Raw genomic sequence first — 14,411 nt, 5'->3', positions numbered from 1 at the left:
AGCACTATGGGAGGTCTAGGCAGGAGGATCACTTGAGGCTGGGAATTTGCGACCAGCCTGGGTAACATAGCAAGGCCTCATCTCTAAAAGACTTATTTTATTTTACTTTATTTTTTGCTTTTTTCTTCTACTTTTTTAAAAAATTACACTTTTAAGTTCTAGGGTACATGTGCATAACGTGCAGGTTTGTTACATATGTATACTTGTGCCATGTTGGTGTGTTGCACCCATCAACTCGTCAGCACCCGTCAACCCATCATTTACATCAGGTATAACCCCCAATGCCATCCCTCCCCCCTCCCCCCCCATAATAGGCCCCGGTGTGTGATGTTCCCCTTCCAGAGTCCAAGTGATCTCATTGTTCAATTCCCACCTATGAGTGAGAACATGCAGTGTTTGGTTTTCTGTTCTTGCAATAGTTTGCTGAGAATGATGGGTTTCTAGCTCGATCCATGTCCCTACAAAGGACACGAACTCATCCTTTTTTATGGCTGCATAGTATTCCATGGTATATATGTGCCACATTTTCTTAATACCTAAAACCATAAAAACCCTAGAAGAAAACCTAGGTAATACCATTCAGGACATAGGCATGGGCAAGGACTTCATGTCTAAAACACCAAAAGCAATGGCAACAAAAGCCAAAATTCACAAATGGGATCTAATTAAAGAGCTTCTGCACAGCAAAAGAAACTACCATCAGAGTGAACAGGCAACCTACAGAATGGGAGAAAATTTTTGCAATCTACTCATCTGACAAAGGGCTAATATCCAGAACTTAGAGAACTCAAACAAGTTTACAGGAAAAAAACAACCCCATCAAAAAGTGGGCAAAGGATATGAACAGACATTTCTCAAAAGAAGACATTCATACAGCCAACAGACACATGAAAAAATGCTCATCATCACTGGCCATCAGAGAAATGCAAATCAAAACCACAATGAGATACCATCTCACACCAGTTAGAATGGCAATCATTAAAAAGTCAGGAAACAGGTGCTGGAGAGGATGTGGAGAAATATGAACACTTATACTGTTGGTGGGATTGTAAACTGGTTCAACCATTGTAGAAAACAGTATGGCGATTCCTCAAGGATCTAGAACTAGAAATATCATATGACCCAACCATCTCATTACTGGGTGTATACCCAAAGGATTATAAATCACGTTGCTATAAAGACATATGCACACATGTTTATTGCAGCACTATTCACAATAGCAAAGACTTGGAATCAACCCAAATGTCCATCAGTGACAGACTGGATTAAGAAAATGTGGCTATTAGCTAACAAATACAAGCTGGGGGCAGTGGCTCACACTTATAATTCCAGCACTTTGGGATGCCAAGGTGGGCGGATAACCTGATGTCAGGAGTTTGAGACCAGCCTAACCAACATGGAGAAACCCCATCTCTACTAAAAATACAAAACTAGACAGGCGTGGTGTTGGGTGCCTGTAATCCCAACTATTCGGGAGGCTGAGGCAAGAGAATTGCTTGAACCCGGGAGGCGGAACTTGCAGTGAGCTAAGATCGCGCCATGCACTCTAGCTTGGGCAACAGAGCAAAACTCCGTCTCAAAAAAAAAAAAAAAAAGACTGGTGGTACATATGCTTGCTTGCTGGTTGTTTCAGGAACTTTCCACTGAATTTTGGAGGGATGTTCTTCATTAGGGCCCATGCATTTCAGCCTTGTGTGCACCATCCACGCTCTCGTTCTCCTTAAAGGAATTATTCGGCCTGAGTAAGGGCCTGGCAGCCTCTCAAAATTCCCAATTTCTCCCAAAGTACTGACAGTGATGCAAAAACAAAAGAAACCCAGTTCCATAAACATCAAATTACAGATTCAGACAATATTTTGTAATGATGTTTTACGGAGGCTGGGTGTGGAGGTTCATGCCTGTCATCTCAGCGTTTGGGGAGGCTGAAGCAGGCGGATTGCTTGAGTCCTGGGATTAGTGACTAGTCTGGGCCATATGGTGAAACCCTGTCTCTACAAAAAAAAAAAAAAAATACCAAAAAATTATCTGGGCATGGTGGCACACACCTATAGTCCGAGCTACTCAGGAAGCTGAGGTAAGAGAATCACCTGAATCCAGGAAGTTGAGGCTGCAGTGAGCTGTGATCGCACCACTGCACTCCAGTCTGAGTGACATAAGTGAGACTCTCCCTCAAGTAATAGTAATGAATGATTCAGTTTTACTGACAATGAATTCTATCCTTTTATTGGGAAACCTAAATCATCTAATAATGAGAGAACAATTATTTCAGGGAGCGACTGAGCCGATGTTAGTAGAATGACTGATGATCACACATCGGGCTATTCCTTGTCTTATCCTAAACTGATGAGCTGGATATTTAAATAGAATTATTTTCAATTTTATATTTTTACTGATGCTTTCAAGACCTACATAATAACTGAAAATCTAGGAACACATTGTAGCTCTGTTTCTAAAGCCCTAAACAAATCAGTGTCCAATCTACCAAGTAGACAACCAACTGCAGTAAGAAAAGATCTTAGCTTGGGATACTAAGATACTTAGAGCATGTGACATGGGTATTTTTTTCACTGCGGTATTTACTGGGAGTTTCCACTGTTTTTTATTTTATCCATCAAGGCTCTCTAATAGACCATCCCAAGTTGGGCACTAGAAGGTTATATAGGAATGGTTGGGATGTGTGGGGACAGTCCAGGGAATATGATAGTTTAAAACTAAATAAGGCACAATAATACACCCCTAGTTTCTATATTTAAATGCCAACATGTACCCAGGGGGCATCAGAATGTATTACAATTTTAGGCATAAGACTTACATAATTATGTCAGATAAATGCCTTTTTTATTTGCTATTTCCATTATGTAATCATCGAGCATAATAAAGATCACTTGTCATAAAGAACCATTTTCTACTGGACAGTAACATTCCATTAATCATTAAGGTAGCATGGAGAATTCAAAGGCTTGAATGATGTTTTACCATTTGCTGAAAAGGGACAACAAATATAACTTAATGAACAAAGTTGAATTCATTAGTGATCTTACTAATAAGTGAATCATTGGAGATGAGGGTTTTCGAGTCTCATGAAGACTTGAAAATTTCAAGTGATAATTCCAACTGGATGGAACACATTCAGCTATTGGTTTGAAGCTTCAAAGCTTTGGTGGCTAAGGAAGTATGTCTTCCAACAACACCTAGACCCAGAAAAAACATGGTTAAAAGAAAAGATGTTGGGAGCCTTTTCTCCCCATGGTTCATCTGAACTGGACAAATTCTTTTTCTTATCTCCCCAAACTATGATCTGAATTGTTAAATTTTTCTCTTAGAATACAGCATGAATAATTTGTACAACCTCTGTACTGCACAATACTAGTTACATGGAAAATACAAACCACATTTGAAATGATTTAACATTAGTTATAAGGCAGTTCCACAATTATTATTCCCCAGAAACCTATACACTGATCTTCAGTAATCTTACTCCTGGGCATTTATTCCAGAGAAATGAAAATTTATGTACACAAAAATACTCATAAATATTCATAGCAACTTTGATTCAGAATAGCTGCAAACTGGAAACAACCAAAATTGTCCTTCAATGGGTGAATGCCTAAATAAACCATAGTGTATCCACATAATGGCCTCAGCAATGAAAAGGAATGAACTATTGACACACCCAACAACTTGGGAGCATCTCTAGGGTATCATGCGGAGTGGAAAATCAAAAGGTCAGAAGATCAAGACCACCCTGGCCAACACGGTGAAACCCCATCTCTACTAAAAAATACAAAAATTATCTGGGCATGGTGGCGCACCCCTGTAATCCCAGCTACTCAGGAGGCTGAGGCAGGAGAATCGCTTGAACCCGGGAGGTGGAAGTTGCAGTGAGCTGAGATTGAGCCACTGCACTTTAGCCTGGGTGACAGAGGGAGACTCTGTCTCAAAAGCGAAAAGGAAAAACCAATCTCAAAAAGTGACATACTTGGTATCATGATGTGGGGCAGATACACAGACCAACACAATGATACATCAGCATTGTATAGAACCTAATAAACACACAGGGTATAAATGAAACCTGAATAAGACCAGTGGATTGTATCAAAGTCAATTCTAACTGTGATCTAGTACAATGGTTTTTCAAAGTGTTTACCGCTGGGGGAAACCAGACAAAGAGATCTCTCAATGATTTTTGATAACTATGTGAATCTGTTATCTCAGTAAAAGTTGATTTTATATGATCTGCTATCTCAATAAAAGTTTCCATTTAAAAATCATGGTTTTGGGAGGTGAAGGCGGGCAGATCACCTGAGGTCAGAAGTTCGAGACCAGGCTAGCCAACATGGTGAGACCCAGTCTCTACTGAAAATACACAAATCAGCCGGTGTGGTGGCATGCGCTTGTAATCCCAGCTACTCGGGAGGCTGAGGCAGGAGAATTGCTTGAACCCAGAAGGTGGAGGTTGCAGTGAGCCAGGATTGTGCCATTGCACTCCAGCTTGGGCAACAGAGTGAGACTCTGTCTCAAAAAAAAAAAAAAAAAAAAGGCATGGTTAACATGTAAAGAATAATACCTTGATAGACAAGTATACCATATTTCTTAAAGTTATAGAATGTATTATTTCATTTTATATAACATTCTTGAAATGACAAAATTATAGAGGTAGAGAGCAGATGGTGATTGCCTGAGGCTAGGGAATGGGGTAGGGATGGGAGAGGCTAAGGAATGAGGAGTGATGGGGGAGGGTAAGGAATAAGAGGGATCAGGGAGGCTAGGGAATGGGGGAGCAATGGGTACAACTGCATAGGGGTAACTTGAAGGCATTCCTTCAAGGAAATAGATCAGTTCTGTAACTTAATTGTGGTGGTTCCACTGATTTATACATGGGATAAAATTACATGTGGTTGGGCACAGTGGCTCACTCCTGTAACCCCAGCACTTTGGGAGGCCAGAGTGGACAGATCACTTGAACTTAGGAGTTAAAGACCAGGTTGGGCAACATGGCGAAACCCTGTCCATCTACAGAAAATACAAAAATTAGGCAGGTGTGGTGGTGTGTGCCTGTAGTCCCAGCTACTTGGGAGACTGAGACTGGAGGATCATTTGAGCCTGGGAAGTGGAAATTGCAGAGAGTTAAGATTGCACCATTGCACTCTACCCTGGGCAACAGAGCAAGACTGTCTCAAAAAAAAAAAAAAAAAAAAAAAAACATAAAACTACACACACACAAATGAGTGTGTGTAAAAACGGGAAATCTGAATGAAGTCTGCAGACCAGTTCAGTGATTGTAGTAGTCATAGTAGTGAACCAGTGTCAATATCCTGGCTTTGCTAATTGTACTAAGAGTATGTAAATTGCTTTCATTAGAGGAAGCTGGGAAAAGAGTTCATGGGATTTCCCCTGTACTGGGCAATTTGCTGTGAGTCTATTATTTCAAAAAAATTTTAATTACTTTGCCTACCATGTCTAATAGCTCTGAAACATAAGGTCAACTTTACACTTGATTCCAGTCCAAGAAAACCTAAAATAAAAAATTTAAATATTCAGTCATAAACATACAATGTTTATGATATATAAGCATATGATATGAATATGTTCACCTTTTCTAATTTACCCTAGGGACTTTTACTCAGGGCAGACGATTCATGACTCATCACTAAGTCACTCATCACTTTACAAAATTCAACAGCACTTAAATACTGGACTCTGAGAATTCAAACATTCAGAAAACTAAATTGGCAAAAATAATAAAGTCATATGGCTCAATCGCATCAGATTGAACCACATGCAATAACTAATGTTTGGCAATTTTTGACCTACAGAAGCAATGATTGTGTATGGTTCAACTATATTCCTTTTGAAGACTCACAGGCTGTGTCACAGGAGGAACAAGAGTGCAGGTTTGGGATCAGGCAGGTATGGATGTAAGATTCTAACTTTGCAACTTTCCAACAGTGTGGCCTGGAGCAAGTTATCAGACTTCACGACTTTTCTCGTGTGTAAAGTGAGGAGGATAATATGACCCACCTTGTAGAGTCTGGGGTGGTCTTTAGTGCTGTTGAGCAGTGATGTCCAGCCCACACACATGGTAGGACCTATAGGTCCTGGCCCCTGTAGGTGACTGGGCCTCCCCTGTGAGTTGGGAGCAGCTGGGGAGGAGTGTCAATTCCAGAGCAGATAATTCTGTTTTAAAGTGAGTTTCTCATAGAAGCCATAGACTGTGGTCTTGCTGCTGCTCCTAGTTTTTAATTCCAATCTGACAATCCCTGTCGTTCAATTAGGGTGTTCGGATCATTTTGTTGAAAGCTATTGATACAGTGGATTTAAATCCCCCATCTTGCTGTTTCCTCTTTTGCTGCTTTCTTTTGCATTAATTGAGCATTCCTCATGTATCACCTCTGTTGGCTCATTAGTTATAACTTTGCTCTGTGAGAGCTATTGCTTTAGAGTTTCTAGCACCCAACGTTAACTTATTGTAATCCACCTTCAAATGAGTCTACCACTTCACATAGAACATAAGAATCTTACACAGAATACTTCCACTGCCTCCTCCTGGCCTCAATGCTAGTATTATTATACGTTTTATTTTATGATTTTATTTATTTGAGATGAAGTCTCACTCTTTTCACCCAGGCTGGAGTGCAGTGGGGTGATCTCGGGTCACTGCAACCTCCATCTCCCAGGTTCAAGTGATTCTCCTCTCTCAGCCTCCCGAGTAGCTGAGATTACTGGTGTGCACCACCATACCCGGCTAATTTTTGTATTTTTAATAGAGATGGGGTTTCCCCATGTTGGCTAGGCTGGTGTGGAACTCCTGACCTCAAGTGATCTGCCCACCTTGGCCTCCCAAAGTGCTGGGATTATAGGCATGAGCCACCACGCCTGGCCATGTCTGGGCTTTTTAGCTGGTTCAAGCAGAAGAGTTAAGTCTAGTTCCTACCCATGCAGGTCAGAAGCAGAAATGTTCAGATCAGAGAACTGAATTGCCTGTGTGAGCCCCTCCATACAGTATGAATGGCAGATGCAAGACCCTGGTGAGGGGTGGGTGGGGGTGAGAAAGAAGACTGGCTGGCAGGAAGCAGGGCCAGGCCCTACAGACCTGGAGGCTGCAGAAAGGATCTGTGGGTATTCAGAGAGCTCTCAGGATCCAAGGGAGGACGCTAGGCTTGGTGTGTGGGCCACATTGTAGAATGTACACCTTCAAGTTCCTGAGGCCACAGCATGGAGAATAGACTTCCTGGGACAAGAGTGGAAGCTGACAGGCACTTAGGAGGTGTCAGCTGGAAACCTGGAGTTGGGGAATAGTGGAGGACATGGTGAAACATGGACATTTTCTTTTTCCTTTGAGAGGGTCTCACTATGTTGTTCAAGGCTGGTTTTGAACTCCTGACCTCAAGCGATTCTCCTGCTTTGGCATCCAAAATGTTAGAATTACAGGTGTGAGGCACATACCTGGTCTTAAAACCTGGACAGTTTTGTAAACACTTGGATGTCAGGGTGGGAAGCAGGGCAAGTCCAGGATGAAGCTGGGCTCTGAGCTTGTGTGTTCAGTGATGACAGGGCTGTTGGCTGACCATAGGGTCAGTGGGGAAGGGCCAGGTTTGAGGCCAGGCTGGGGAAAGGGCGTGTGAACTCTGAGCTGGATGTGTTGAGCTTGAATCCTGTGAGACTCGCAGGTAGAGAAGAATCATACGCTTTAATTCACGGAAAAAATGGCAAAACACAAAGGACACATAGGACTCTCCTGCGACCAGCATGCCTCTTCCAGGCGGTTTTAGATAAGCAGCAAGGGCAGTCTCTGGGTTTCTAGAGGCTGTTTCCTACAACATGGAGGCAGGCGCCTCTTTCCTTCATTACCTTGCTTATAAGATTTTGTGACTAAAACTCGAGAGAAGGAAACAGCTGGTGGTCAGGTCAAGCCCCAAATTGTGATGCAAGTGCGGTGACGTGAAGGAAGTAATGTATGCAGTGATCTATTTCCAAGACAAATTGCCTTGAATCGGCTTAGGTCAGCAAACTACAGAAGAAACAGGATACACTAGGCCCCTGCTTGGATTGTAAATGCCTGCTTGTCAGCTTCCCCCTTCCCCCTTTCTCCACTCCCCCTTCATTGCCCTCACCAAATCAAATTTAGTCTAAGATGAAAGTTTTCTTGCCTGTAAAATAACTCATTTTGTCTATTCTTATCAGCCTGCCCAGCTACTTAGCTCATAAGTCAAATGCTTGAAGAGCCCCTGAGCTTACTAGGATTGCAGTGCATTGTGGGCTGCAACAAAATGCAGCAGGACAACCCTAAAAAGACACCTAAAACCCCTGCCCAACAACCAATAGGTGATGTCTGGGAAGATTGTGAGCCCATAGAGCTCAACCTGTGAGGAACTTGGGGAGGGACCTGCACACTAGGGGATAAATTGCTTGTTGAAATTGCACTGGGTGTGCCTACCCATCAGACAACCAATTTTGCAAGACTGTCATTAGAAGTCTCACTTCTGCTATTCTCCGGGTCCCTGAGTCCGTTCTTTGGGTTTGGACGGGTGAGTTTGTTTCTCACAGATGTACCAGTGTTCAGGAGGAACTGAACGTCTCGCTCGGGGGACAGGCTATGTTGGCAGGAGTGAAGTCTTGGGTCTGGTCCTCCCTCTACCCAGAGGTGTGCTTGGGCAGTGGTGTGTCTCTAGACAGGTGGTTCTACATTCCAACGAAGGGTGCCTTCCCCACGGTCTCCCTCTTGATAAAACATAGAAGGCAAGCCTGTCAGTGGGGAAAAAACAGGCTACTTGGCTCCAAGGCAGTCTGGGTGTGGCTGCTATGCTTCCAGGACACAGAATGCCAGCTGCCTGCACTTGGGAACCCTGGGCTCAGGGGAGTCACATTCCCTGGCTAAGGGAAGGGAAGCTGTCAGCTCTACTGGAAGCAAGGCCCGGATGGGAGGGGAGGCCCCAGCCAGCTTTGTCCGGGCAACCCAGGGCGACTTCCAGATGATTTTGATGATTGCACCGCCATATAGGCAAGGTTACTCATCCTTGTCATGCCAGAACGAGGACCCCTGTGAGGATGATACACTCAACACCAGTTGTACAACCTGATGGGGAAGAAGCCAGTGGCCGGCCTGCTCTCTTCCTCTCTCTATGGGAGCTTGTGTCTAACACTTGTGAAAAGGCCATATTCAGACTGTGTCCTTGTTAGTTTTCACCATATTGCATGACTCTTAGCGGAGCAAATCACTAGGCAGCAATTTGCACTCCAGAAAGAAACATGGGGGCACTGATGAATTGAACGTGCATGCTAACATCACCACCGTTTCTCCCTGCAGAGTGTTTTGAAAGGCTCAGTCTGCCTTTGTGTGCAATGAGAACCACACAGGTCTGGCACACAAGGACATGCTCACAATTGGCCAAACGTGAAATGAATGAATCCTACTTTCTGGCAGGAGAATTCATTGCTGCCAGATGCTATCTAAAATACAACAACAGTATCCAAGGCGTGGTTCTCATAGATCAAATCTTCAGAAGACTGGATATGTAAGGTGCTTCCTAACTTTAAAATGACCTAGCAGGCCGGGCACAGTGGCTCACACCTATAATCCCAGCACTTTGGGAGGCTGAGGTGGGTGGATCATTTGAGGCCAGGAGTTTAAAACCAGCCTGGCCAACGTGGTGTAACCCTATCTCTGCTAAAATGCAAACATTAGCCAGGCGTAGTGGTAGGTAGGCACCTGTAATCTCAGCTACTTGGGAGACTGAGGCAGGAGAATCACAGGAACCTGGGAGGCGGAGGCTGCAGTGAGCTGAGATCTCACACTGCATTCCAGCCTGGGTGACAGAGCGAGACACTGTCTCAAAGCCTGTAATCCCAGCACTTTAGGAGGCCGAGGTGGGCGGACCACAAGGTCAGGAGATCGAGACCATGGTGAAACCCGTCTCTACTAAAAATACAAAAAATGAGTCTGGTGCGGTGGCGGGCGCCTGTAGTCCCAGCTACTCGGGAGGCTGGGGCAGGAGAATGGCGTGAACCCAGGAAGCGGAGCTTGCAGTGAGCCAGGATCGCGCCACTGCACTCCAGCCTGGGCGACAGAGCGAGACTCCGTCTCAAAAAAAAAAAAACAAATTAGAATACATCATTTAATATTTGATCAAAAGATCAATAAGATAAGCGGTCATTCCAGACCATCTGCCCAAAGAAACGCCTGCTGAAGTATTCGCCTCTCTCTAGCTATTGATCTTTTTGGTGCCTGTTCTCTCTTGATCTAAGCTTTACAAAAAAATGCTACATGTACTCTTTGTTGCCTTTTTTTTGGGGGGGGGGGGCAATCCCTGTGAAAGCTTCTGATACCTTAATATCTACGGGAACATTTCAAATTATCCAAACATTTTATGAGTTCTGGACCTGAGAGGAATCAAGATGTGGCTGACAGCAGAAATTGCGAGCATTCTCAAAGCATACCAACTACACCACCTTTCCTAACAGGCAGTGGGAGCAGAAGGCCAGCCATTGAAAACACGGGTCACAGCACCTTTTATTCATCATCATACAAATGGATGTGACACGAAATACACCCAACATCTCCAAACAGTCTTAATGCCTTTCAAAATCCAACAGGAAGGCCCGAGATGCCACCTCTAGCAGGGAAGCCATGAGCCTTCCGGCTTTGGATGCTGCAAATGGGAATGATAGAGGTACAGGAGGTCTGCCTTCCATGCCGGTCCCTCCAGCGCAGTCCCATGCCGGACACAGCGAGGCGGCACTTGGCACAGAACGTTTTCCTGAGAACACGTCACACGCTAGAGCATTGCAGAGGCCCGGGCCCCTTCTCAACCCAGAGACCAGATTCACAGGGAGCAGCTGTACCTGTGGCCTCCCTGCAAGACTCACACCAGCGGATGGTACTTGAGTCCACAGATGCACGGAGCCACGGGTCCAAAACAAATTCTCCACTGAGATGGGTCCACAGAGCCTGCTGGCCACAATGGCTCCACAATGGCTGGATCTAATGTCTTCCTTTATGAATACATCTGTGCACCTTGGATCAGTTTAAAAACGAAATACTTCCTGTCACGATGATCGATAGCAAAACCGCGTACAGCTGAGGACTCTTCTGGCTGGGTGGCAAGTGGTGGTTGTATTTTGCTATCTAGTTTCTTTTATGCAAATTCGTAGCAATTGCTTTAAGACAACCCACTTTGCCTCAGTGACCCTATTAAGACCACATGTTTACAGAAAACTTGGGAGTTTTTCTTTAGAGTTCTCACAACAAGAAGTATGAGGTGTCTGTGTATTGAGATAAGCAGTGGTATATACCACACAATCTAAATTAGGTTCTTTAAAAACATTTGATGCGGTCTTACTCTAGGCACTAAAACAACTTCTTTAAAAAAATAAAATTGTGATTTCCAAGGCCTTTATTTTATAGAGAAGAGGAATAAAAGATCAATGCTAGTGGGTGGTTCGTCATGAGCCCAAGGCCTGTTGGGAGTCTCTGCGAGGTCATTTGCCCTTCAGATTCTGCAAAGGCAAAAAGAAATCGATACTGATTTTTAAAAATATATCTTAGAAGCCCTGGTCTCCTGATTCCATGGATGCCTGCAGCACTTGTATCTGGAGAATGGAGACAATATCACCCCAAGCCCGAGTTCATTTGATGCAACTATTATGTATAAAACAGTTAATTATATACATAAATAACATAAAATAATTCTCATAAATTAAAAGTCAAATGATCTCCCACTATTCATTCAACTAAGAGGTGAGAGCTGGGCGCGAGTGATGGTGCGTGAGGTGAGGTGGTGAGCCCCGCAGACCCTCCTGCGTGCTGCCTGGGTATGAACTTTCCTTAGTTCACGAAGGCATATATTGCACAAAACAAATTCCAGCACTATCCTCAAAAGTCCGGTTTGAAGTGGAGTGAGGTGCTGAGAAAGTTGCATTTTGAAAAACACAACCATCCTTTGCTCTGCTGGCAACATCAGGACTGCTCTTCAGCAATTACTCAGCCATGCCCGTGTTTCCTCAAGATGGACTCCCAGTGAGTACAGGATCTGGGATAACTGGCAAAGCAGGACACATTAAGGCAGGTTTGTCCTCTCACTGTGGCCAGTGTTCAACAGAGTACCAGGAAAGTTAAGAGCACACTTCTCCCCACACCGCTCAGTGTTTCTTGTGGGCAGGAGGGGCTGGGTGCCTCCCCCAACCCTGGAACCCTGGCCCCTGCCCTGAAACTGGTATGCAGACATGACAGCACGTGTCCCCGCACACACAGACCTGGCTGTTAACCGCACATTCAGTTTTGGGGGCAATTAATGCTTCTATTAGTGAACTAGCCTCTCTGCTTTCATTACCACCTGGCAGGAAACGGCATTTTCTCTGTGGTTCCGAAATACCTACACTTCCACTGTAAAGAGCCAAACTCATTCAGTATTTTTATAGAAAACTGGTCATGAAATACACCAACTTTTGGGATTGAAGTTTAAAGAGAAGGAAAATACGAATTTCCCCCCATTTCTTCCACTCGGGGGATTCTGGCTGTGCTTCAGCCAGAATGGACGCATTTGGATTGCAGAGAATCCTGAGACAACCCGGGGGAGCCGCTGGCGGCCGCAGGGAGGCTCACTTCTCAGCTGCACTACCCTCTGCATCTGGGCAGCTGTGAAGGGTGGACAGGGACCGACGGTCCTACAGTGCACACGACTTTATCATGTTAACATAAAACTAAAACACAATGTTGGCCATAACAGCCTTGAACACATAATGTATGTTTGAAATAAAGTTAAAAAAAAAAAAAAACTATTGGAATTCGATTCACGGATATTACTAAGATGCCTTTTGAGCTGGGGTCAGTGACCTCACGTGACCCCTTGTCCATGATGAGCTTGATCTCGAAGGTTGCAGGATCACATGCGGCTCAGCACACCTCACATGTGGTTTCAGCCCATAGTTCAATAAGAACCGACTCAACTCCTAGTTCAAAGAGAATAAACGTTACTTTAACTTCTATCTGCTCACTTGCAAAAAAAATCCAGAAGCGAGGAGAAAATGTTCCCTGCTGCCACCTGTGAATACTGTCTGTGTTCTCAGACAGGAACCAAGCTCTAAAAGAAAAAAAAACCATTGGTGTTCCTAATAACTTATCTTCTGTCTCTTACCATACTGCTTCTCTCTCAGCCTCACTTTCCTGAACCCTGTGTCAAGTGAACACTGGTTCTTTAAGGGGAGGCAGATGGGGCCCCGGCCCAGGACTTACTGCCTTGGTAAGGCATAGTATGGAACCCCATCCAGTTTAAAACTCTTGCCTGCCAGAGGTCACTTCTAGAGTTAGGCTGATCTCGGACTGTAACGGTTGCTGGCGGGGGATCTGGAGATACTCTGCAAAGCTAAGTCAACCTTACATTGCAATGTATGACTTTTTGTTTGGTATCCAGCAAACAAATCTAAACAAATCCCAAACATCCCTCTGCAGTTCTTGCCCCGAGTTTCCCGGAATGCAGCTCAGTAGCTGTACATCTGCTGCTGCTGCTCCGCCTGCACCTGGGGCTGGGCCGCCTGCTGTGGGGGTGCCTGCGGCTGCGGGGGTGGCAGGACGTCAGTCTGGGGTACTGCCCGCCATGTAAGCGGGTGCTGGTCACTGAGCTGGCTCCCCAGGGGCGTGATGGAGTTGACCAGGGTGGTCAGATTGATGAAGTGGGCCACAGACTGGGGGTTCGAGGCTTCCGGCTGGGGGTGGATCTGGACATCATTTTGGCGGTTGTGCAACATGGCCGAGCCGCTGACGGTATCAAAGGTCACGGTCAGGATTGAGTTGTCCAGCTGTAACTGGCGTTCGGGGGTGGTAAGGTGTCCCACGGCCACCGGTTGGAGATTGGTAAACTGAGTCCCGGCTGCAGTGGTGATGGGGGTCACGGTGATGTTGGTCAAGCCAACTGAGCTCGACGGTGTGGTCACGTTTGGGTCACCCAGGGTCACCACTACCTGGAAGATTCACACACAACAAAAATCGGTTCATTTTTGCAAAACAGGGAACGCAAGGACCTCCCCAGGATGTGCTCTGTGTTACCCTGCCGGAATAACCACACGCCGCGCCCCGGGAACAAGAAGCACGACATTCTTTCATGAAAGAGGAAATGGAGTTAATTTTGTTCTGAAAAAATTCCAGCAAAAAAGAAAAACAGACACAATCATGAAGGCAATGAGAAGGAACTAAGAAACAAATTAACTTCACTGGCTAGAAAAAAAAAAGCATGAAAAAGAAAACAGATGCTTCGTTTTCTATTCATTCCTCCGAAGTGCCCTGCTGTTGGTAAATGAAAATCCCACCACAAAACTACAAAGAGCAATAAAAGTATTTGCAGTACCAGTCGCTAACAAGAGAAAGCATTCTGTTTCATGGAGAGGGATGAAAGGCCAAATAAATAGAGAACTTTTGC

General features: G+C 44.8%; 1 protein-coding gene across 4 annotated transcripts in view; it reads right to left on the bottom strand.

Annotated features, from left to right (window-relative positions):
• Positions 1 to 10,485: 10,485 nt before the first annotated feature.
• PRDM15 (PR/SET domain 15) overlaps positions 10,486 to 14,411 on the bottom strand; it is a 76,346-nt gene continuing 72,420 nt past the window's right edge. For all 4 annotated transcript variants that reach the window (XM_005548635.4, XM_005548636.4, XM_005548637.5 and 1 more), the window contains one exon: positions 10,486 to 13,956. In XM_005548635.4, the coding sequence (XP_005548692.2) occupies positions 13,477 to 13,956 (480 nt within the window). In that variant the 3' untranslated portion in view covers positions 10,486 to 13,476. The remainder of the gene's footprint in view (positions 13,957 to 14,411) is intronic.

Source organism: Macaca fascicularis, chromosome 3 (assembly GCF_037993035.2).
Source record: "Macaca fascicularis isolate 582-1 chromosome 3, T2T-MFA8v1.1".
In the NCBI taxonomy this organism is placed as follows: domain Eukaryota; kingdom Metazoa; phylum Chordata; class Mammalia; order Primates; family Cercopithecidae; genus Macaca; species Macaca fascicularis.
This window is presented reverse-complemented; position numbering and strand designations above follow the sequence as displayed.